Source organism: Rattus norvegicus, chromosome 1 (genome assembly GCF_036323735.1).
Source record: "Rattus norvegicus strain BN/NHsdMcwi chromosome 1, GRCr8, whole genome shotgun sequence".
NCBI classification, from domain to species: domain Eukaryota; kingdom Metazoa; phylum Chordata; class Mammalia; order Rodentia; family Muridae; genus Rattus; species Rattus norvegicus.
The window spans coordinates 251,757,086-251,783,878 of NC_086019.1; the positions used below are offsets into that span (position 1 = coordinate 251,757,086).

Consider the following 26,793-nt stretch of genomic DNA (forward strand, 5'->3'; position numbering starts at 1 on the left):
GGCTCTGGAAGGAAGAAATACACATCAGGATATGATTATGAATTTCATAGAGGAAGGAAAATTTCCAGGAGCTGAAGCTGTGTAAGAGGCAGGGTGAGTAAGAGCAATTACTGTGGACCTCAATGAAGAGGCTCATAGTTTGTATTCTTGGCTGTTTGTAACATCCTTAGTTGAAAATGAACATTCAGGAAAGTGGTACCACAAGGTAGAAATCCACTGGGTCCAGGAGAAAAATAGGTATCTGTTTTGAATCCTGGTTCTGTCAATAGCTATGTGGATTGGTTATGTTCTCCTTCTTAGGTAATTTCATATGGAGAGAACAGCATCTATCCAACAAGGATGTTGTGAGGACCAGCGGGAAAGGAAACCAGGGCACTGGATAGGATAGTACAGCCACTTGGCGACTATCCGCACCCTTTCCTGGCGATGGGTTGTTAACTTAACATTTGTACATGTCTACTTCTTTATCAATAAAATACATATAAAACCCACTCTACCTATATATAGTACTGATTCTCACATTTCGAAGTATCAAGAATTCTTTGCGGGCTGGAGAGATGGCTCAGTAATTAGGAGCACTAATTGCTCTTCCAGAGGTCCCAAGTTCAATTCCCAGCAACCATATCATGGCTCACAACCACGTGTAATGGGATCTGATACTCTTTTCCGGTGTGTCTGAAAACAGTAACAGTAAAATATGTAAAAATATTACATATATTTCACATATGTAAAATAAATTAATAATTCTTTTTTAAAAAATCATTCTTTGGGGTCTTTGAAAGAACAATATTTGGGCTCTGTCTCCACACACTCTGGTTTAGCAAGTCTGAGCAGGATCTTAAGAATCAGGCTGGAAAAAGGGAAGCTATAGGATAGAAATGGAAACCGAGCATCTGAGCATGCAACAAAAACCATGATATCTAGGAAATCACCAGGGGGTGCTAAAAACAGATAGCTCAGTAAGTGGGAAACTAGAACGAAGAGCTCTAAGAATTAGTCATTGTCAGGTCTCAAATCCATAAATCCTCAAGTCCACATATGCGCCACATATTGGACAGACATGTTCTCAGAAGGAGTACAAATGGTCAACAAACAGATGAAAGGTCAATGTTTTAAGGCATCGAGGAAATGCAAACCAAAAGTATACTGAGATCCTCTGTCAATCCTGTTGGAATAGCAGTCCTTGAGAAAACAGGCAAAAATGCCAGTACAGGAAAACTGCCACAAGACCAAGGCCAGCCTAAGGTATGCAGCGAGTTTCAGGACAGTTTGAAACACAGTGTGGGAAACTGTCTCAGAACAATGGGTATAGGTTGAGGGAAAGCCAGGAATGGCTCATTATGGCAGGAATGGAAGGAGAGGAAAGGAACCAAGTGCTACTGGGAGGGATACACATTAGCATAACCACCAAAGAAACCAGTGGGAAAGCTTTCAAGAAGTTTACACACACACACACACACACACACACACACACACACACACTCACACACACACACACACACACACACACACACACACACTCACTCCTAAACAAAACCAATCATATGAAATGCCACTGCTGGTGTACACTTAAGGGAATCTAAGTGAGCACACCTATGTTTATATCAGTGCCAGCACAACTGTGTTTGCTGTTGCTTTTTATAACAACCAGCTTACGGAATCAGCCTCGATATCCCAAACCAGATGAGTGGGTAGAGAAAATGTAGTATAGATATACAGTGAGATTAATTTTATGCAGCCCTAAAAAAGACTAAAATGTGTGTTTTCTACAGGAAAGTGAATGGAACTGAAAATGATCAAGGTAACTGAAATAAGTCACAATCCAACATGTAAGCATTACGTTTCTTTTCAGAGACACCTGAACACAGAAGTGCGAGTATTTGGGAAGAGGAAGGGTACAGCGCACAGGTGAGGTCGGGAACAAAGTGAGAACCAGGGGTCAACATGACCAAAGCATATGACTGAAAGCACGAGATACCATCACAAAGCCCACTGTCGGCAATAGTGACTCTAAGACAGTGCAAACCAGAACCGTGCTGCATCTTTATCACCGCTGAAGGTGCATCTGTGTAGGCAGGCTTCATGGTTTACATGTAAAAGTTCCCTCACAGGCTTCTGCTCCAACACTTAGCTCCTACTGCTGGTGCCAGTTTGGAAGGTGGCAACCCAGGGAAGAAAGTGGTAGGATTATGGCTGACCTGTTTCTTGCCCTGTCTCTGCTTCCTCGTCTGTGGAGATATGCTGACTTCTCCAATGCTAGCGATACAGAAATCCACCTTTCACAGCAGCAGCAGTTCATAAGCCTAGCTTGGGTAAGCAACCTGGCTCCCTTTCTAGCTAGGAAGGAATGCTTTCTTAAAAATAAAGAGAACAGTAGCAGAGAGGAGTTAGAGTTGCCAGCTAGGGAGCAAGAGGTGCTGGGGGCAGGAGCCAGTGGTTCGCTGTTAATGAGCCCCAAACGAGCTGGATTTCTCTCTAGTGGCAAAAAGAGGTATGATCTCGTATGTCCTCCTGTAGTTTGGTGAAGTCATATAATGCTTTCACATTTGAAATAGAACAGGACAATTACTAGGAACAGCACTGTAATAATCACACCAAACAGTCCCCAGCTGTGCATCTTCTGCTCCAAGAGAGAACATGGCAGAAGCAAGTTTTCTAGGCAGAGAATGAGCTGGGATGAGCCTCATGTTACCAACATGGCATTATCGAGCCTGTCTTCAGATTCTCCTTCCTCACTCAATTATCTAATGCCTAGGAACCTGCATTTAACTCCTATGTAACAAGTCCCAAGGCTGAAAATTGCCTTTTTCATCTTTAAAATGCATCTGCTCTCAGCCATCGTGGTTGTCGCCTCTTTGGGTGTTAACACATGCCAGGAACTGTGCTAAGCACTTTAAATTCATCACCTTGTTTGGGTTTCTACGAAAGCCAAGGCATGGGTCATAGTCCCACTTTACAAACTGGAGCGATTAAGTGAGTCCTTAGATTGATGAGTTAGGAGATAATCAGTTCTCCCCTGGATCGTAATGTACTCTCTACCACTGTTCTGTATTGACCTGACAAGAGAAACCCCAAGGGCTTATGTTACAAAATAAAAACTACTTGGGAAAAGTTTTTGTTTTATGCTAAACAAAGTATCTTTAAGTTTTAAAATGTTAGATCTGAAAGGTACCTCAGAAAGAATTCCTGCCACTCTTTGAGATGACTTATGTCACAATGGATGTGACAATAAATAGATATCCAATGTTACCTTTTTTCTGCTTGCATTCTCTGCTTATAATACATCTGAAAAATAAGACTGCTCTTAAACAGCAAGAAGTCCCTGTTCCCATGGCCTCAAGTTACCATCAAGAGACCAAATTTAAGTTTCCAGTTAAAGAAAATGGTTTGATGTATTTTGCTTTATGTTAACAACCTGAGACTAGATGGATCCTGAGCCTAGGGGAAAACCTAACACTATTCCTCGGCTAAAGAAGCAGACCTAGAAAATGACTCCTCGGTGATGTACTGCTATGCCCAGAGGTCAGCGTCCTGCCCAACCCACACAGACAAGCTTCTGCCTGCGGTAGCTAGGACTGACACAGTGACCCACATCTGGACAATGTACATAAAGTACATTGGAGCACTTGGTACTAAATGAGATATCTTTGCTACCCCCACCCCCATGCTGACCCCTGCCTCCTCAGGACTCAGGGATCTATGTGAAGACGATGCAGAAAGATCACAGGAGCCAGAGGTGGTGATGACTCCAGGGAAACAGTGTCTTCCAGACCTAACAGCACTGATGCATCTGTGAACTCACAGAGACTGGGGCAGCACCCACAAGGCCTTCACAGGTTCAAGCCAGTTGGGATGCCAGCACCGAGAGAAGATGGACGTGTGTAGAGGAAATTTAACATGGTTGAAGGGAACACACCCAAAGACCTAGGTCTGTGTGATCCGGCTGGAATGCAGACAGGTCATACGCCTTTAATCCGTCTGGTTGGAATCCTTTAGTACACACACACCTTTAATCCCAAAGAATATCGTTTAATTGAGAGGCAGACAAACTGATGAATCAGAAAAACAGTTGACAGGATGAATTAATTAGAGATAGGATATACCTAACTCTCAGGAGAAAAGCTATTTAAGAACAGCACTGGGAGAGAGAGTTCAGTTGTCAGTGAGTTGGGAGTTTAGTCAGCTGGGAGTCATTGTAATGAGCCCAGTAGAGTTGAGTTCATTAGTGAGTCCATGCAGTTCAGTGCAGGCCAGCAGAGGCAGTTGAAGTCAGAGAATAAGAAGGGGTCAGAAGCCAGAATTGCTCTTGTCTAAAAGAATTGCAGGGACAAAAATGGAGAAGAGACTGAGGAAAAGGAGGTCCAGTGACCAGCTCACCTTGGGATCCACCTCAAAGCGAGGCTCCAAGCGCTGACACTGTTACTGATGCTATGCTGTGCTTACAGATGGGAACCTAGCATGGCTGTCCTCTGAGAGGCCCAACAAGCAGCTGACTGAGACGGATGGAGATACTTACACCCAACTGTTGGACTGAAGTTGGGAGTCCCTATGGTTGAATTAGGGAAAAGCTGGAAGAAGCTGAGGAAGAGGGCAACCCCATAGGAAGACCAGCAGTCTCAACTAACCCAGACCCCTGAGGTCTCTCAGACACTGAGCCACCAACCATGCAGCATACATGAGCTGGCCCAAGGCCCCCGACACTTATACAGCAGAGGGCTGCCTGGGCTAGCCTCAGTGGGGGAAGATGTGCTGAACCCTCGAGAGTTGAGGCCCCAGGGAGTGGGGAGGCCTGGAGGAAGGGAGGGTTAGCGGAACATACTCTTGGAGACAGGGGGAGGAGGAATGGGATGAAGAACTATGGGAGGGTGGGCTGGGAGGGGGACAATGGTTGGATTGTAAAAAAATAAAAGTAATAATAATAATAATAAAAAGAAGTCAGAAGATTAGATCAAGTTGTCAGAGTTAGTTTGAGGCCAAGCAAAGCACGTCAGTGAGATGCTGAGAAGCCAGTCTGAATCAGGCAGCTTGGAGAGGAGTTTGAGCCAAGTGAGCTAAGTGAGCCACCCGGCCAGAGTTCAGAAAGAACTAGAAAGAGCGAGCTTATTCAGTAGTGAACCTTCTAGTCAACAATGACAGCAGCTGAGTACAAGTTACTTTTACAGACATCTCTAGTGAAGAAGGTATTTTCAATTGAAACCTGCTGGCAAAAAACAAACAAAAACAACAACAGTAACAAAACCCACTTCATTTTCTCCATTAGAATGTCACAATGAATCATACTCCAGGGCAGGCCTGGAGTAATCAGCCAACATCAAATAAACATGTTTTTATTGTTGTTTTGTTGTTGTTGGGTTTGTTGTTGCTGCTGTTTTTATGGACTATTTATTTGTTTGGCCATCTTTTGTCTTTTTGTCTTTTTCTTGTGTTTTCTGAGCTGTTGCTTTTGAGAGATGGAGGCAGATGGAGGCACAGGGAGTGGGGGAGGTGGGGAGGGTCTGGGAAGAACTGCGGGAGGGAAATAGAAATTTAATTAAAAAAGTTCCTGGGGTTCCAAAAAGTCACAATAAAGCATAATTAAAGTGATAGGGCAATTCCCATCACCATCCACACATACACAGTATCATACATGATCAAAGACCCGAACCCTAAGTCCATCTTTCTACTTCTGGTTTGTTGACTACTGAACATCAAGTGCCTAGAGAAGACCGTGTTTGCTTCCTAGTCCTGTCTACTGACACCCCCACTGTTCTAACTTGAATGTTTCCCACAGCTCTCTGAGACCTTGGGAGCAGAGAGTTAGGCCTGGCTTCTTCTATGGGTTAAGATTAGATTATTCTGCGGAAAACTGTACGATATGGTGGTAACCTGCATTCTTCATTCACAAACTTACCAATGTGAGAAACTAAGCACAGGCATTTTGCTGAAATAAATACAATAGAGTTTCTTTACCCGGTCACAGTTTATAATCTACAACCGGTGAGTAAGCAAGCAGTGTATATAGTTGTACATATTATAAATGAACTAACAGCCTACATAAGGCAGGGCTCTAAAGGGTGAGAACAGACCAGCCATGTGGCAGATGTAGAGGGCTGGCGGCGTGAAGCTGGGGTGAAGGGGAAGGGAGCTTGGTAGATGTTAAATGCACAGGGTTAGGCAGGAGCAGTCATTAACTGTGGAGTCCCGCGGGTCGAAATAAAACAGAAAGCCACCAGTTATTCTAAGAACAACAAAAAGTGTTACTGGCTGACATCAAACGAATTATATCTTTTAAAGAATATTTTTCTAGAAACTCAGCAGTCAATGGGTAGGAGGGGAAGGATGAATAGCAAGGCTCCTGATGCAGGCACAACGTCGCTGAAGTTTAACAAAATTACTTTTCTTATCTTCACTGCGCTCGTCCTACTACAACCCACGCCTGGACCCATGTGCACTCCTGGACTTTCTAGTGTGTGGAACTGTGAGGAGGGAAATTTCTCTTTACTGATCACCCAGTTTAAGGCTTGTTCTAGTGGGACAAAATGTTACCAGTGTCTAATCCTTACTTGTGGCAATGCAGTATTCTGAGAATATGTCTGACATTCTAGGGGACTGGAGCTATTTGCTGAACCTCACAGCCAGAGTTAATTACACACATTGAAGTTACCCAAGACTTCCGCCTACTCTCCTGCTGTGTAATCAAACTGTTTGTTTAACCTGCCTCTAAGAGAACAATGGGACAATCGACTTCACTTCCCTTGGATTTTCCATGCAACTAACTTGTATGGCCTAAGATATGTGTGGCTGCCATCTTAAGTCAATACTCCTCCGGATCCTGACCCAGAAGAACAGACAGGGATCTTTTGCTGAAAGCACCAAGCACGGAAGCCGAAAGCGGTTCCTAAAGTCTACCGTAAAGGTCGAAAGCAACTGCTTACGGATAGTGGTTGGTAAAGAACGGTATTTTTACCGTGGTCAGTTGGAGCCAGTGACTTAATCCCTTGTAAAACTCTGTTCAAGATTTCTGTGAAGTATCCCATTTCCCCATGTGATGCTTTCTATGCTAGTCAGTAGATAGAGATGAAAACCCATTGTTAGAGCAGGTACACACACACACACACACACACACACACACACACACACACACACACACTCTCACACACACACACACACACTCACGAATACTCTCTCTCTCTCTCTCACACACACACACACACACACACACACACACACACACACACTGCTCACACATAGACACAACAGACATACATATATACATAGGGACAGAAACACAGAGATACAGGGACAAACTGACTCACAAGACAGCCTTCAGGTAGGCCCAGATTCGGGCTCATACAAAATAGTGAGAGGACAGAAGACACAGGGAGATGACTGGACTCGACAGCTAAATGTCTCCAAGGAGAAGTGTTTTTACTTCTTTCCTTTTAATGACACACTGATGCATTATTGGTGGCTTGGAGTTGGTCACTAATACATGTAATCCACATACCTACTAGGCTTAATTTCAGAAAAAATATATTTTAAATGTTTTTATTTGCTCTGATTTAATATTTTTCATACAAATTGTCCTTAATTTATAAATGCAGTAGCTTATCATATATCTTGGTGTACATATTTTGTCATATATATATATATACATATGTATATATATAAGGATACTAAATTATAGATAGTTTAAGTATTGATCATGAGTTATAATTTCTCTTAGGTTAATTATTTATTTATATTTGTTCATTTTAGATTTTTTTGATGCCATTGATTTCCTATGTCTGTGGTTTTTGAACATTTATTTAAATTTAAAGTGATACTGGGATATTTTTCTGGGTCATGGGTATAGGTTTCCATTAAATAAACCAATGTTTATAATAAATACTTTTTTGACTGGGATTTCTAGTGTGTGTACATGGCATATCCATCAGCCTAAAACAAAGCAATTATAGTGAACTTCTGAAATGAGAAAAATATGTTGCCTGGTAAAAGGAAAGTAGTGAATTGGTATAAATTGTCATCATATAGATGGTACAGAGACATTTATAGAAGAAAGTCAGGTAGAGGCTGGAAACATTCCTGACTTGTCTAGATTTAAAACAACAATGTCTAAAACCAGCCAGGTCCTGACTCAGGACATGAAAACCATAAAGAAAACATTTCATGAAGTATTTCCCATTTCCTGAAACTTCTGCTGTGACAAACACAAGGATCCGATCTCTACCCCAATTCATTCCCTATCCTGGATATTCCCATTTCAATAGCTTGAAAGCTGGTGTGTGTCCACAACATTAAAGGTATTGTTATTTATAAAACCAACATAATTAATTCAAATGGCATCCTCACTATATGACTTCAAAATTAAAATTCACATATACTATTTCATATGATAGAAATTTAGAGTTATTTGTTTCATAGATATTATTCTTTTCAGTAAGTATTTATATGCTATCTACTATATTTCTAGGTTTTAGCGATATAAAGCAGCAAATTCTAGATTATAGCTCAAGGTCTATTGTGGGAGAGAACTATGTAAGCAAGCACATTATCATAAATTTGGCAAATGCAGGAGCAGAAAAGCAAAATGTTATGCAAGGTCAGAGGAGATCACCAAAATCTGACCGAAATATGTGGGAGAAGATCTGGGAATAAAGAGAAAAATAACGTGGTCTTCGAAACAATTACACAAAATGAAAGGACACACAGGTAAAACAGAGTGTGTCATTTCCCAGAACTTCTTTGGCATACCTGATGGCAGTTTGTATAATGGAGTCAGCTGCTTACTAGATTGGAAGTTAGGAAGATGGAGATGTGAAAGGCCAGGAGTCAGTGTATCTGAAAAACCTAAGACTTCAAGCAAAATTGAATTGACTAGATGTCACACTTAAAAACGACTCAGAAATCTACATGGTGAGATTATTAGATTCTGAGAATGGCTACAGATAGATTACTAAAAGGAAAAACGACCAGGTCTAAAATAAACAAATGAAGGCAGATGTGACTGATACAAAGAAGTTCAAAAGAACGTGTTCACTGGCAACCTGAGTCTGTGTCCAAGAAAAAGTTGTGTAAAACAGCCTCCAGCTCAAACCTCAGGTGTCTACAGTGTGTGCACGCATGTCTGAGTCTTCAGTTCAACTCCATTGATCAACATGTCTTTATTCACACCAACTTTGTTTTTTATTGCAATAACCTTGTAGTACCACTTGAAACACGGCTGGTTTCAAGAATAAAAGTAATTCTTTTATTATAAAGTATTGTTTTATCAATCTTAGGTTTTTGTGTTTCCATATGAAGTTTAATATTATTTTAATATTTTGTAATATTCAATGCTTTTATCAATATTATTCAACTTCTATGAGAAATTGTGTTTGAATTTTCATTCATATCGAGTCTGTAGACTGCTTTTGGTGATTCCACAATGTCTATCTTACCAATCTATAAACATGGGAGACCTTTATACCTTCTGGTATCTTCTTCAGTTTCTCTCTTTGATGTCTTCAGGCTTTTAGGGTTATCCTAAGACAAGTTTTGAGGCTATTGTAAAAGATACTGTTTCCCTGGTTTCTTTCTCAGTATGTTTGTCATTTGAATATAAAAAGGCTACCAATTTTTGTATGCTGATTTTGTATTCTGCCTCTTTGCTGAAAAAGTCTTTATCAGCTGTTGGAGTTTCCTGGTAGAGTCTGTAAAGTAGTTTACATATATATCATACCATCTAAAAATGAAGATATTTTTATTTAATCATTCCAAATCTATATCCCCCCACCCTGATCACCCACAGTTGTCTTATTGCTGCAGCTAAGACCTCAAGAACTGTATTAAATAGGTTTGGAGAGAGTAGGCATCGTTGTCTTGTTCCTGATTTAGTGAAAATGCTTTGAGTTTCCCTCCATTTAGGATGACACTGGCTATGGGATTTCTGTAGATTACCTTTATTATGTTGAGGCCTTTCCCTTGTATCCCTATTCTCCCCTAGACTTTTAGCATGTAGGGATTCTGGATTTTGTCTAAGACCTAATAAAATGATCTAATAAGATGATCTTTTCCATTCTGTTTATACTGTGGGTTGCATTTATTTATGTATGTTGAACCATCTCTGAGTCTCTGGGATTATGTCAACTTAGTCACGGAAAATAATCTTTATGCATTCTTGAGTTCAGTTTTTAAGTACTTGAGAATTTTTACATCTATGTTCATAAGGGATATTGGTCTTTAATTTTCTTTTTTTGATAGGCTTTTTGTGGTTTTGGTATCATGGCAATATTGGCCTTGAAAAAAAAAGAGCTAGGAAACATTTCTTCAGTTTCTATTTATGGAATAATTTGAAAAGTATTGGCATTATTTTCTTCTTTAAGGTCTGGTAGAATTATATATGCAATCCATCTGGCCATGAGTTTATTTTGGTCAGAAGATTTTACTTCTATTTAGCTAGGGACTATGAGTCTGTTTAAATTGTTTATTGTTAACTTTGGCAGGTCATACATATCAAGAAATCTATTTCTTTTATGGTTTTCACATTTTAAACTATGTCCCTTTGATTCTCTGAATTTTCTTGGTATCTGTTGGTCTTAGGGTTTCATTGCTGTGAAAAGACACCAAGGAAACTGTTATGAAGAATAACATTTAATGGGGGCTGCAGCCCAGTATCATCAAGGCGGAAAGCATGACAGTGTGCAGGCAGACACAGTGCTGGAGAAGGAGCTGAGAGTCCTACATCTTGATCCAAGCACAGCCAGAAGGAGACTGCCTCTTCTCACTAGGTGGAGCTTGAGCATAGGGTCTCAAAACCCACCCCAACAGTGACACACTTCCTCCAACTGACCACCCTCATTCCAACAAGGGCATATCCCCTTACAGTGTCATTTCCCATGGGCCAAGCATCTTCAAACTGCTACACTGTTGTAATTTCTTTCTTTTTATCTTTAATTTTATTAATTTGATCCTTCTTTGTGTCTTTTGGTAAATTTGACTAAAGGTTTTTAATCTTGTTGATTTTCTCAAATAAACAACTCTTAATTTTACTGATTGTTGTATTATTTGCTAGTTTGTTTCTAACTCATTGATTTCAGTCCTAATATTATTTCTTTGTATGTATTCTTTTTGTGTATTATTTTGTTATATATATGTATGTGTGTGTATATATACACATGCATATATATATCCTTGAATGCAGACAAAATGGTCATTGTATTATTAATCAGATTCGAGATACGGGAACTGAAGACAGGACTAGTGATATTGCTCATTGGTAAAGTACTTCCTGTGCAAGCGTGAGGACTTGGGTTTGGATTGTAGCATGTACATAAAATCTGGGCACCATGGCACATATCTGAAACACTAGTGCTGTGTGTGAGGAACTGAGACAAGCAGACTCTAGGGTTTCCTAGGCCAGTCAGCCCAGCAGTATGGTAGTCACCATTTTCACTGAGACCCTGTCTCAAAATAACAAAACAAAGCCCAAAACAAGCAAGCAACCAACCAAACCCAACTGTGGAGGAGAACACAAAAGGAAGAGACCAGATGTTGACCTCTGGCCTACACATGCTCATTCACAGTTAGGTACAGCCCCCTTCCCCAGCAATATTCCCCTCATACATGAACATAAATAGAGAAAGAAAGAAATAGGAGAAACAAGAAACAAAACAATGAAGGTTGGAGAATATCCAGCTGTTCTTGAAGTTAACAAAATTCAAATACAAACAAGCATGCAACATAATCCTGCATTAATTTAAACTAGGTCAATTAATAACACGGCTGATGCTCACTGCTGTTGATATTTGGAAATGATATAGCACTATACCATTCCCTTTCACCTAGTGAAATCATTCTGAAAAGAAATTTGGCAGCAAAAATAAAGCCATAAAAATTAATATACATTTCTTTACCCAGAAACTCAACTTTTGGATACAGTTCAAGAATATGATTCAAAAGAAAAATTTAAAAATCTATTTGTATAAAGATATTTATAGTTGCACTGCATTACAAGCAAAACCTGGAAACTGGCCAAATATCCAACACAGGGAGAATGCTTATGTAGACTTGGTACATTAATGCAGTGGAATATTTTATTTCTTACTAAGAATGACAATTATGTGAATTATGCAGAAATAAGGGCCATATGAAGCAGTGAGTAAAAACGCAGTGCTCAAAACGATGGCTCTACTAAGAGCATGTCTATGCAACAGTGCCTGTGTGGACCCGAGGGTTGGGAAGAGCTAGAAGCTGGCAATTCTACAGTGCTCACCCTCTGCTCCGTTGGTTAAGTTGTTGGATGTTTATTTTAGCTTTATTTCACTTTTTATTCATACATATTTATGAAGAAAGGTAAATCCTCATTTTGGCACATAAAAGAAAGCATAAATGTTCATCAACATCTTTCCTTGCCCTTCTGTCTTTTTTGTTTAGATTTCACACTTGCATGTGGAGTAAGTAGAACCTACCCTTTGCCACTACAAAACCCTAGCCCCATGCTTTGTCAGTCAGACTTCCTGTTGCTGTGACAAATACCTGAGAGAAATAAATTAAAGGAAGACGGCTTATTTGGGCTCATGGCTTCAGTCCATGGTTGGCTGACTCCATTGCTTATGGGCTGATTTAAAGCAGAATACGTAAGAACAATATTAACCAACCAAAGCTCCCAGGGACTAAACCACATCCAAAGAGTACACACCCATGGCTCTAGCTGCATATGTAGCAAAGGATGGCCCTGTTAGGCACCAATGGGAGGAGAAGCCCTTGGTCCTGCTGAGGCTGGACCTCCCCCTCCCCGACCCAGTGTAGGGGAATGTCAGGGCAGAGAGGGGAGAAGGGGTGGGAGGTGGAACACCCTCATAGAAGAAGAGGGTGGACGGGATAGGGTGTTATGGACGGGAAACCAGGAAAGGGTATAACATTTGAAATGTAAATAAAAAATCCAAAAAAAACCCCCAAACAAACAAAAAACCAACCAACCAACCAAAGAAACAAACAAGAAAACCAAAACCCATAGTGGCTGGGAAGGAGAGGAAGAGGAAGGGGTCAGGGCAAGCTGTATCTCCTAGGAACACCCACTTGCACTGTCCAATGACCTAATTCCTCTAGCTAGACCTCACCTCTTAATGGCTTCCGCACTTTCTGAGACAGTGCTACTGTCTGGGAGGCAAGCTTTTCATGCGCGGGCATGTGAGGCGACATTTCCTCCTCAGATGATGGGTAACAGCACCCATTTCAGGCCCCCGTTGTTTCCCTCTGTATTACTGCAGTCATCTTCTCTCTCACCACTGTGCTGCTTCTCAACTCACTCCCAGCACACTAACTTATGCCCACTTACGTCTGCACCATGGACACAGACCCAGCCAGCATCCTAATCACACTGGCTGGTAGCAGATTTCCTCATAAACATGACTTCTTAAACCTCTCAAGGCAGGAAAATACTTGTTTATCTTTTACTACCACGGGAGAGCTGTTCTCTACAGGACAATCGTTCTGGCTTTCATTTCTTCTAACTTTAAAGGATTTCTTAATTTGGCTATCTCACCCTTGTCTTCTCTCTGGGTACACTTTGACCTACAAACCTATTTTATTCGGCATTAAAGGAAGGAAGGAAGGAGTCATCTTCCTTGATGACTCACTCTCCCTGGTTGTCTTCAGTTTTCTTCACAGTAAAGGCTGTTCTAAGTACCTTACCCACATCTCTACTGCTGTCTCTTACTCTGCACCCTGCAAACCACTGCCAGCCTCCTGCAGCTCTGCACTCCTGAGCTCTCCCAAGGTTATAAACATCTAAATGTGGCTAAACCCAGAAGACACTTTCCTGTCCTCCTCCTGTTAGCTGACCACCTCTCTTCATCTTAAGTCTATTTACTGCATGTGATGCCTTCCTTCTGCCCTCACCATGTTTCTTACTTCTTTAGATACACAGGTTCCTCGGGCATTGTCTAAACTCGCCGTCTTTTCTTTTTGTATGCTAACTTATCTCCTCTATTACTATGACTTTAAATTTCATTTTTGTGCTAAAAACTTCCCAACTGAATAAATACCTCTAGCATCTCCATCAGAGAACCTGATCTTGTTACATCTATTAAACAATACTTTTACCATCTTTATTTAGTTTCATAGGATGGAAATCAAAGTCACTGTTTTATTCCCAGAACTAGTTAGGAGGATTCCTGTCTTCTTATTTCAGAAATGACACCAACCAGTTAACCACTGTCTGCATCATATCCTTGTATGATTCCCAGCAAAGTTCCATGTTTTATAGAGTTTCCTGCCAATAGTCAGCCCTCTATTTCAGTCCCACTGTTCCCCTCTATATCACTGCTGTAATTTTCTCCTGGACTTTTCTGTTTCGCTCTAATCTATTTCCCAGAGTATACACAACATCTTTTCATACAATAAATAATTTTCTTCTCCGGCTTAAAATATCCTCTGTCACCCTGCATGCAATTAGAAAGAACAGCGAGCTTGTCCTTATGCCTACAGGGCCTGATAGAACACACCTCTTCCTTCCTACGCTGACATGGCAGCCAGCCTGGCCAGCCCCTGTCTTCGGGGCCTTTGTGCATGTTCTTCATTCTAAAACTATAAACGAAAGTAAGTACGGTACTGTCTACTTCTCATGTCATGGGGTCAATGAGTCGTCCTTTATATTACACCTTTGCAGGCTGCATTTCCAGGACTTCTCTAAGTCAATTAAGCCACAGCACTAACAGTAGTAACCATGTAGTACTTCTTCACATTGTCCTGATGTCATATTTCTGATTAACGTGTGTCTCTCAGCTTAATGAATACCCCATGAGGCAAGGAGTGTGTATGTTTTTTTTTTAAAGATTTATTTACTTATTATATATAAGTACACTGTAGCTGTCTTCAGACACACCAGAAGAGGGCATCAGATCTCTTTACAGATGGTTGTGAGCCACCATGTGGTTGCTGGGAATTGAACTCAGGACCTCTGGAAGAGTAGTCGGGTGCTCTTAACCGCTGAGCCATCTCTCCAGCCCCGAGTGTGTATGTTTTGTTTATTATTATTCTTAGTTCCTACCATATTACTTAGAACTTAGTTATTGCTGAAGAAATATCTTTAGAATGAATAAATGATCGATATAATCCCATGACATTGTGTATTATATGGGAACACATTAATCAAATCATTAAAGAAAAAGAATGCTTTAAGATAATAATGATATATACTTAAAGGATAGAGTGATTAGGTTTTCTTAATGATCCGTGAAATACTATTATGTGCACTATGACGGGTTTTTATGCACTAAATGTAACAGGAAAAATGAGAGCAATTTCAAAGTTCAGTGAGAGTCTGCAGAAGGCAGCCCTTAGCCAGGACATTTTCAATAACAAAGGAAGTAAATCGCTACTGAGCAAGAACAGGCAAAAGGGAAAGAAGAGAAGGCTAAGAAAGGTAGTTTAAATAAAAATTCAGCGACATATATGGAGAAAAATGGCTAATACTAAACTCTGCCTTGCTGATGGTCTTACCATTTAAATCCCCATGCTTCCCCCAGATAGTCAGTAAAGTCTGCTGCGTTCACAGGTTCAAACGAAGATGAAGTAGTCAGAAAGGGAAGGAGTCCTAGTGCTGTCAAGACACTCGGCCATCTAGGAGACCCTGTTTTCCTTTCTTTCCATCTCTGTTTATGCTGGCACGACATTTATCTAACTGCTTGGTCTCCACACGTCATTGGGAACTGTCTTACTCAGACTGAGCTGAGGGATAACTGTACCTATGCTAGACTCTGCTACAGAAATGGCTCACATGACACGTGACTCTCCCGACCTCACTGTCCTCATTCTTGCTTTAGTTAAATTCTGACTTTGAGCCTTGAATCAACATATATCTACATATATGAAGCCTCCTTCATGCTGCTATGGCTCTCTTTAATTCTAATTCGTTTATTTATTGGCAAAAATGTCTTCCAACCCCATACAGATAGACCAAGGCTTTATGCACATGGTCATCACTCAGTCTGCAGAGAGCCCACTGCCAGAGCCGAGTTAGAGAACATTTAACACCATGCTTGGCATCAGTGCACAAAAGATGTTTGTCAGGGCAGTCAAAAGCAAGGGAGTGATAACAGTTCTGCAGAATGTCTGCTACTGAAGCATTAGTTCAGTTCTCCTTTAATTTGTAAATACTTGTAATGTTTTCTAACCTTTGCAAAACATGAAACGATTCAATAAAATACTATACTAAATGATGCTTTTACAAATAATGCACTCTATTCAAGCCACTCAGAGTCTAAGATATGCCTCCCTTTCTCCCAACTCTAGAAGCCCCAAAATGAGTTCTATTGTTTGTTGAAGAATTCCTGTTTAGGGGTAAAACGAATGAGGAAGCCTTTCTTTCTTCTTTATCCTGAAAATAGCCAGAATAAATACAAATATTTCATTCTGTTATATTTCATGGGCAATGCTGTAAGACAGCTAAGTAGTCTGGCCTACCCATCCAGGAGGGCAATGACGTTCTTCCTGGGCCGTCCAATACTGGGGCCGTACAAGCCGGCTCTGGAGTAAATCCGGATGGGTTGCAGCAGGCTCCTCAGCTGGATGTAATCCTTTCCCAACTGACTGCCATTTACTGCCCGGCCGTGGATGCTCCGATAGTTATTGGGTTCTAGATTAAAAACAGACATAAAAGTTAGAATGGAGATGAGCAAGTTTCTGCCAGCCCTTTTCTGACTAACATGAAAAAAGTAACAGGAGGAGGACAGAAGTAATCTTAAGGAACACAAAAACAGTCACGTTAGTAATTGCCAACTTAAAAAAAAAAAGAACCAAAAAAAAAAAAAAAGGGTTGGGGATTTAGCTCAGTGGTAGAGCGCTTGCCTAGGAAGCGCAAGGCCCTGGGTTCAGTCCCCAGCTCCGAGAAAAAAAAAAAAGTAATTGCCAACTTGCTGATCCATTCATTTACAAACCTATCTTCATAAAACATCACCTAATTCACAAAAGAGACCATACTCATTTTCAAATGACACCTTGTAATGAATGGTACACTTGGTGGAATGCTGTCTCCCAACACTTGTGTATAAGAACTTCAGAATGTGACCTTATTCAGAACTGGAGTCATTGAGGATGTAATGTTAGTATGCAGTCATGATTAGGGCGGGTTCACATCTAAAGACTGCTGTGTTTGTAACACAAAGGAAAAGGGCCTTCAGATCCACAGACATGGAGAAAATGCTATGTGGTGATAAACACAAAGAAAGGGGAGAGGCTGCTATGCTAAGGAATTCTGCCAGTCCCCAGAAGCTAGGAGAGGAATGGAATAGATTTTCCTTCAGAGATCCCAGCAGAAACCAACCACGCTTATGTTTAAATTTCAGAGTTCTGGCTTCATGAACAGTAAGAGAAACTTTTTCTTTTGTTTTAAGCCATAGTTATTTGCTATTGCAAAGCCTAGAAAATTCATACAAAGGGTAACAAGGGTTGCCTTCATGAATATGATTGTTGCACAATTAGGAGAAACTCCCTCGATGTCCATTGGGAACAAAGTAGTTGAGGGAAATCATTTTGAGCAAAACCGTGCTGCACTAGCAGGACATGGAAAGTCTGGCATGAAAAGCAGCAGCTCTCAGAGCAGCGGAGCCAGCTAGAGACCTCCAGCCATTATCTCAGAGAGTTTGAAGCTGTGACACTGGTAGGGACAGGGATAGATTATCAGGCTCACAGGAAATTTTAAGAGAAATTTTGGGAAATAAGACAGCCACAGTGAAAATGAATAATCTCTCTGGAGAGCTTTGGTTGTCTATATCCTTGCACATGAATGTGAGCCCTAGTGTCCTCCTAGGAAGACACAAGAAGGCATGTTACCACCCAAGTTTTTACTGTATCATCAGCATATCTACTGGCCTGGTCTTACTGGTCTTATCAGATCACAATCTGATCAGTTATTGGCTCATCATTAAGTTATATCAATGCAAAGGAAACCCCAAGGTAATTGACCCTAAAATATCGCTGAAGGTTTAATTTGAAAATATTAAATATGTGTGAGTACTTTGCTGCATGTATGTCTGTGTACTATGTGTACACACTGCCCTCAGAGGCCAGAAGAGGCCATCAGACACCCTTGGAAGCGGAGCTATGCATGGTCATCAGCCGCTCTGTGGGTGCTGGGAGTTGAACTTGGGTCCTCTGGAAGAACGGACAGTACATTTACCTACTGAGCCGTCTCCCCGGCTTCTAAAGGATTGGGTATTTTAATTGGAGATGTCAGTAACTACTTGATGCGAGAGTGATAGACTAGAGCACTAATCCTGGTAACTAAAAAGCTAAACCAAAAGAAAGAAACTCTGCCTCTGTGATGGACAACTAAGAATTCCGTGCTCCTCTAGTACATTACTAGATGCATTACTTCCAACAACAAATCCATGAGGTATGAAAGGGAAAATGGGAAGTGTTACCATGTTTGCGACAGGAAAAGAACAGTCAGTATAAACCATCTCTTTGAAGCCTTAAACATTAGACTATTTGTCACCTAAGAACTTCAGAATTATCAATGTTCAGGGAGCTAAAAAGAATAAAAGAAATAATGGTAAACATGTTACTGACTTATCGAATAATGATATAAAATCCTAAGGAGTCAAATGGGAACTCTTGGTCTGAAATGACTCGTCACATGGAGGAAAAGCAACAGAATATAACTGAGTTTTTATCAGCACGGTTAGAAGGGGGCAGAGGGATGACTTATTCCAAAGTCTTTGAGACACTACACTGTGTTAATCTGGAGTTTACTACTGCTTGAAATGAATAGTGAAGAGTTAATTCTTCCCAAAGTTTATGTGACCTCATGTATATCTGTATAATCAAACAGTTACTGATAATAATAGAGGTTAATTAGGGGCTCTGTGATTAAGAGCACTGCCTCTGTTCTTGCAGACAGAGGACTTGAATTTGGTCCCCAACACCCACATGGCAGCTGACATCTTTCTTTACAGCTGCAGGGTCTCTCGTGCCCTCTTCTGGCCTCCATACACATATATATGTCAGTAAATACTCACGCAATACAATAAATGTAATAAATACATCTTTTTAAGAAAGATAACTTTAATACTTTGGTACACAAAAGGCTTGCCAGTTATTAAAGATAAAAGCAAATATATGGATATATGGATATTTTCATTTTTCATAAAGAATTAAACCGTGGGAGCTGGAGAGATGGCTCAGAGGTTAAGAGGATCAGGGTTCAGTCCCAGAACCACAGAGTTGTTAACTGTAGCCCGAGGGGACTTGATACCCTCTCTGGCTCCCTGGGCATTATACTTACACAGTACATTGACATACGTGCTGGTAAAGCACTCATACACATAAACATACAAATACATACATACACACATGCATACATACAAACAAATAAATGTTAAATCTTGGATGAATGTTTGATACTGAAGTGTATAAGCATTTTCAATGTTTTCAGAATTTATTGATACTTTGATTATAATCATAAATATTTAGAATACTTCTTTGCATAAATAAAAGTACAAAATGTCAGAAGTATGTTTTGGGTCATTTCAGAAAGTTACTGAAAATTCTGTCCTAATTAACTTAATAATTTTTAACATTAAAACACAAGTCAGCAACTCAAATATCAGTTTTTAACACAACCCAATCTGGAGATAATATTTATTTGATACTTCACCATGGTACACAGAGCAACCTTCTAACTAGAGAAATGTTAGGGCCTACATAAATCTCATACTTTAAACAGAATTTTAAATAATACAATGTATAGCTTCTGATTATAGGATTACACTTTAAATAGTTGAAATATGAAAATCCACAAATATTAAGGAACTATAAAAATGAAAAGTATATAGGGCAATGAAGAGATGACAAAGAAATAAAAAATATTTAGAAAAGAGTGAAATGAAAACATAAGCTAATGTATAGGGTGCAGCATAAACAATGCTTAGGGGAAAATATTAGCTTGAGACTCCTATATCAGACACAAAAATGATCTTAAATCCATAGCCTAAAATTCTTCCTTAAGAAATGAAAACAGGTAGGGATTCCATCTCGTGGAATGAGGTCCACTGCTAATATGGCCAAGAACATGAGACTAGGTAGTCCTGGGCCTAGGGGAAGCTGACTGCCATGAATACAGTATATATAGTCAACATTACTCTGCTAAAGGAACAGAGCAATAAAATACTCCTGCTGGCAGACTGTGGTGCCCATGGGTCAGTGCCTCGCTCGACCCACACCAGAGAAGCTTCTTCTTGCAGTAGATGGGAACTGACAGAGACCCGAGACTGCACAATGCAAAAGGTGAGAGGCCTTTTGGCACTGTACATGACACCCCTCACCATGAGATCCAGGGATATATACGAAGAGGAGGCAGAAGGATTGTAGGAGCCAGACACAGTGATGACTCCAAGGAAGCAGTGCCTTCTAGACATGGCAGAACTGATGCACAGGCAAACTCAGAGAGACTGGGCCGCATGCATGGCCTGCACAAGGTTAGTCGAGACAGAGTCCCAGGACTGAAAGGAGGAAGGGATACTGGGTACCATCAATAACCAGGGCACTCTTTGCAATGGAAACCTACTGGTAAAGGGGAAAAATGATTTTTCCAATGGAGTGTCACTGAGTATATCAACTATACTTCAGGGCAAGACCCATGACCAGGAGTTAGTAGCTGGCCTACATGAAATAAACTCTAGGGTTTGGGTTGGGTTGGGTTGGGTTGAGTTTTGGTCTCTCTCCCTTCTCTCTCTCTCTCTCTCTCTCTCTCTCTCTCTCTCTCTCTCTCTCATCTTTGCTTGTTTAATGTATTTGTGTTTGTGAAATTTTGGAAAGAAAGAGAAAGCAGAACATGAAGTTGAATGGTTAGCGAGGATCTAGGAGGAGTTGAAGGAGAGAAAAATAGCTCAAAATATTGTAGAAAAAGAGAAATGGAGAAGGGACTGGGAAGATGCCCAAGTGAATAAAAACACTTAGCAATCAAGAAGATGAGTTTAAATCCTTACCACCTATGTAATAAGCCATGGTTGAGCATGCTTGTAAACTGTGGGTGTCTGTGCCCAGTATCTCAGAGTGAAGGCAAGTAGAGCTGAGAGATTGCTTGACACCCAGCCTAGCAGAAATAAAGGCTTCAGTGAGTACCTTGTCTTGATGAAGTAAGATAGACAAAAACAGAGGATGACACCAAATGTGCTCTAGTTTTTCCATTCACACACACACACACACACACACACACACACACACTCACACATGCACACATGCACATAAACATGCACACACACACACACACACACACACACACACACACACACACACACAAATGAAATCTCACCAACATGACTACCTAAACATGAGCTGAACAAGGACATGCCAAAGTAGACAGGGAGAGACAGGAGGATTCAACCCCCAACAAAAGGAGAACAGGCAACTAAGCGATGCTAAGAGGAAAAGTCTTCTCCAGGGAAGAGCATGTCAGTTGGTTTTACAATAACAAATGATCAGCCCTGAGAACATACATGAAGTGACAGTGTACAGACCAAGAAGGTTGTGTTTAGGAATGTATATGTATATAAATATACATATATGCACGTAACAACAATTAATCAAAAAAGAAGATGAATATGAATTATAGCAAAAGGAGACATATATGGGAGGGCTTGGGGGAAGCAAAGGGAATGGGGGAAACAATGTAATTCTATCATAATCCCTAAAAATCAAAGAAGTAATTAAAATGAGAAAAATCAGTGAATGAAAAAGCTGACTGACAGTCCTAAGGAAGAAAGGAAGGACACACACAAAAAAAGCCATTGAATAATAGAACTAATAATGAAAGACCACAAAGGAAGTCAAATCGCTAAACTGTCAAAGGAATACTAGAATTACCTTTAGCGATGGTCAGGCAAAGAGTTGATTTTAAAAAATTCAAGAAAGACACGCATTACTAAAAATCTAGTAACTCATGCCTGTAACCCCAGCATTTAGAAGGCTGAGGAAGGAGAATTATGGGTTCAAGGCTAGCTGAGATACAGGGCAAGCCTGAGGCTAGCCTAAGTTACAGAGAGACTCTGCTTCGCAAAATAAAGTACCAGACTCAGAAAAAGTAAAAATTCCAAATAAATATATAAAAATGAAATACATATTGAACTAGGACTTAAAACAAAACCCACCCTTTTCTCAAAGAAACTTAGATTCATTAAGTATTGAAAGAAATACCAATTCTTTACAAGTCTTCCAGAAAATGGAGGAAGGGAACATGCTTCACAATTCATTTTATGAAACCAATATTTCTGTTACCAATGGTACCGAACTAACTACATGGTAAGAGAAAACTACAGATGACTATTGCTCATAAACATGGATGTAAAGATTATCCACAAAACATATACAAGCCAGTTTCAACAGTATATACAAAAAAGCCTAACGCTGACTGAGTGGGCCTCATGCCAGGAATGCAAGGTTGATTTAATATCCACCCAACAAATATAAACTATTGTTTTGATGGATTAGACCACGCAAGTACAACATCCATATGTGCAAACACAAGGCGGCATCTGACAAACGAGAGATCCTCCCAATAGACTCTTGACTAGAAATTTCCTTAGCTTAATATGGGTTGCACAAGGAAAACCTGCTGCTACCACACTGACTGGTGAGACACGGGTTTGATTTCTACGGTGGCTTGTGATGACACACGTGCTTTCCTGTGCCTATTGGCCACTTGTTTGTATTCTTTCAAGATGTGTCTCTGTCAGTTCTTGTTTCCCAATATTCTTTCAACTGCTTCTAGTGTTGTTTTCAACATGAAGCCAAACTAACACTAAGAATTACACTCATCCTTCTCAGGTGTTTGTTTTCATCATGGTTCAAAATCTATTTTTTAAATGTATGTCGGTTTTGTATTTTAGAACGTTTTAGTGTTACAGAGAGTTGCTCGTATTGTACAAAGAGACCTGAATAATTGGTGTTCCCTTTCTATAGGCGTACGCACACAGCACACACAAGAGTTCACACATACTCAGTTTCTCATATTGTAGATGTCTTTCCTGAAATTCTATAGTCAATAAACCAGTGTTGATACCTTCTTTTGGCACGAAAGTCTATGATTTTTATTATGGCATACTCTGTGTATGGACAAAGGGCAAGATTGTGCACCCACAGTTACGGGGGCCCAGTGAGTTCATTTATCACCTTAGACACCCAGCCTGCTCCATGTTTTCATTCCTATCTTGGAAATGTTTTTTCCACTTACTCTCTGTGGGTGGTTTTGCTTTTTCTAGGACGCCACTCAATCATGGCTTAAAGTCTTTTTAATAAGATTCAGAATTTGGCCTAATGTCTTATAAATTCTCACCTGATGGCAATATTCAACATTATAAGCAAAAAAAGCTCTATTGTGTTTTGTTTTGCTTGTGAACCACAATTAGAGAAGCCATTGATAATGTCGTTGAAGTCCCTTGTCTATAAATATTCAGTTCTAAAGTGTTTTAAAATGTATAAAATGACTTAATTTATAAGTAAATCTGTGCATTGATATGTATTTTAATCCACATTACATGTTAGTTTAACAACTTTCAAGGCCCTGTAGCTACAGCAGCAGTGAGTGATAGCTCTTTGAGCTCATCCTCCCTTCAGTTTTGGGTAATAAACTTGTGGAGACTGTGCATTCTGTATCCTGTATACTCACTGTGGAAATACGAGGTGCCTTTCCAAACTCTCAACAACTCTAACACTACAAAAGTTCAAGTCCGGAGTTTTTACTGATAGTCAAAATAGATACTTTATTGTGAGCCTTTATAAAATAAGAAGAATGAAAATAAAGATATCCAGTATCCACTAGCACAGAGTAAATACTGCCAATTCTAAAAGGAAGACTAAGGGTTCACAGAGTAATGACACCACAGTAAGATGAAAATCCAGTAGACAAACTTTATAAACTGCGGATCTGTGTCCAGTGTCTGCATCACATGGTGGTCTGATGTTAGCTTCGGAGGGCTCAGGCAATTGCGAACCCTGTTGCCTTGTGAATGTCAGCCCACCTGACTCCTAAGCTGATTCTCCCAATGCCTGTGGATTTCCTCAGTAAATGGTCCCTGTTCCTAGCATCGCCAAGTCCCTCTTATCTCCAGCACACCTTCAGCCTCACTCCCATAGCTTCATGCTCTCTCTTTCGGGGACCACCTGTGTGGATTCCATTCTGCTAGACGTTGGCTGCCTTCCAGACTTGCATCTGAAATCTGGTGAAAGTCCCCACAGCCTTGTAACTCTCGTGTTTTGTTTACCTAAAATTCGAGCAGAAAGACAACTAAGGTGTGCTGTTAGCTCAAGTAGTTGCTTGGCCCTCCTGGACCTCAGCTTCAGCAGTCTGATCAGCGAGGCGGTTGGTATGTGGGGACTTTTCTCCAAAAGGCTCTGGGATGACAGCACAGCTCAAACGCTCTTCTCCAAGCCAAATATTTCAAATTACTTTACTTCTTTCGAAAATTTTGACTATACAGTGGGTGGGGCTGGCTGATTCCCAGACACATGAAAAAACATTTTTTTATTGTTGTGATGCAAATTATGTTATTGCGTCTTTAAAAGTAAGACTGCCGTCTTCAACTATTCACACCCTTCTTAGTCCCAAATTTGAGCATGCTTCTTTTGCCTGAACTGAAAGTTCTTTAAATCTTTCTATTCTCTTTTTCTTCTCCCAATTTTTATAATATACAGAGACAAAGTCAACCATCAAACTCTTCTGATAGCCTGAATTTAGGGCTGGCTGCAACAAAACTTCCTGTGCTAGATGACCTTTAATCTAAGCCTTCAATTTAAGACTTCCATCACTTTAAATCTAAGCCTCTTACAAGGTGTATGGGAATGCAGAAAAATAATAATTTTTAATTCATTTTAATGTGTAATTTCTTTGCCACAATATAATATAAGTATCTTTCAATACAATTCTTAATGGATTTCTTGTTCCCATGTGAAACATCACACTAATAGACTTTACTATCCACAATCCTATGAGTTTTCTGGTCTTCAGCACCAGAAATCACCACCAGAATTACCCACCAGGCTCTGGTTATATCACTCTCCAGTTCCTCCAGTGCATGTCTCAAATTGTCTTCAAAACCAGTTAATAAATGCTGCTGAGACATATTTTCAGCCAGTAATTTTTATTATAAATCTTACTTCTTGGTGCCAAGCTTGTGTGTGTGTGTGTGTGTGTGTGTGTGTGATATGTTTGTGCCTAAGTGTTTGCATGTGTGTGTGTGTGTGTGCATGAGTACGTGTGTATATTGGAATTTCTGTCATTGACAAACACCTTGGGGAAACAATTTTAAGGGGAGAGGGGCTGACTGTGACTAAGGGTTTCAGTACACAGCCCAGGCAGAAGAATGTGGTAACAAAGTGTGTGTTGGCAAAGTGTTTCACCCTTCATTCCATTATCGGTCCTCCCTCACAGGGTGAGTGGGGACATTCAGGCAGGGCCTCCTCCACTTAGCTTCCATTTCTGGAAATGCAGACACCATTAGAAGTGCCTAATCTTACAGGCACTTTCCATCCAATCAAGACCATGGAGCCCAAGGACATTCTTTCATTTCTGCCTCATATTTGCATAATGTTTTGCATTGTATGTGCTCAATACATATATAGCAACCATCAGAATGAGTGAGTATCGTGTTTGTGCATGCAGGATTGTATAGGGCAGGAAGTTACAGTGAGAACATGGCACTGGAGTGCACAATGAAAATGGGAAAGGAGAAAAACAGGCACATGGAGAAACTACAGCTTTTCATTTTCCCTCCTCCTTCTGTTTCCCCAACTGTTCCTGTCTGAATACCAAACTTTATCATCTGAAACACTTCTCTGAGCTATGATTTATACTCATAAATAACTGGCAATATGCTTAAAAATCGTGGTTCAGTATGTGTTTAGGTTTTGCAAAGCTATCATATATAATATATATTATGTATATACATATACATAGTAAAATGTATAAATATTACTTTAAAGTTATAAAGTGAATAAAGCTGGGTAGCTAGTATGATAATGCTGATCATGTTTAAAAGGCTAAGTTTCCTACAGGGAAATTTTGGTTTTATCAAATGACTCAATGGACTCTAAGGAACTGAACTATATAGCTAAAATCACAAGGGACCAGGTGACCCTATATGGGCCCGGTGTGAGTACAAATACATGACACTGATATAATAATTTGCTACAGCAGATTTTTCTAGTTTATGGAAATAAGCATTTGCAGTTCAAAATGTAATATAGTGGTCATTCAATTAAAATGTAATACAGTGGTCATTCAATTAAAAGTAGTACATTATTTTATGCTAATTTTTATTGTTAAATATAGTTTTCTAAAGAACACAACTTCCATAGGGCAGAGATGAATTGAAATTCTTATATATTTCCCAGTTTGCATCCCAGTTTCAGGATTCTAGAAAATAGAATAATTGCCTTCTTTGGCTTTCAGACACTGGGATTGTTCATGATAACGTGTTTGCTAAGGGGAAATGGGCAGATAAAAGAATGGATGATGGGGATTGGCTAGATTCCTTGTCATTCATTCCATCCAAAAAGATGAGGTAATAGAAAAGAAATGGAAAGAGAACCAGAGAAACAAATCCAGGCAGAATGGTGAACAAGCAAGGAAGAAACACATATATAACGCAGGAAATATAAACAAAACATATTGATATTTTGTAAGATAAGGCTCTGATATAGGATGTGCCCAGTCCTATATCAAATTATGTTTCCTGGAACCACTAATGGATAAACTGAGGTGGGTAGTTCAGGGTAAAGGGAGTAAAACTGTCAAACAATAGAAGCATTTAAACGGGTGCATGAACGTTCCATAGA

General features: G+C 40.0%; 1 protein-coding gene across 3 annotated transcripts in view; it reads right to left on the reverse strand.

Annotated features, from left to right (window-relative positions):
• Positions 1–26,793, reverse strand: part of Hpse2 (heparanase 2 (inactive)) — a 699,168-nt gene that overhangs the window by 224,937 nt on the left and 447,438 nt on the right. For all 3 annotated transcript variants that reach the window (NM_001415809.1, XM_039085865.2, XM_063270025.1), the window contains one exon: positions 16,426–16,597. In NM_001415809.1, coding sequence (NP_001402738.1) covers positions 16,426–16,597 — 172 coding nt within the window. The remainder of the gene's footprint in view (positions 1–16,425; positions 16,598–26,793) is intronic.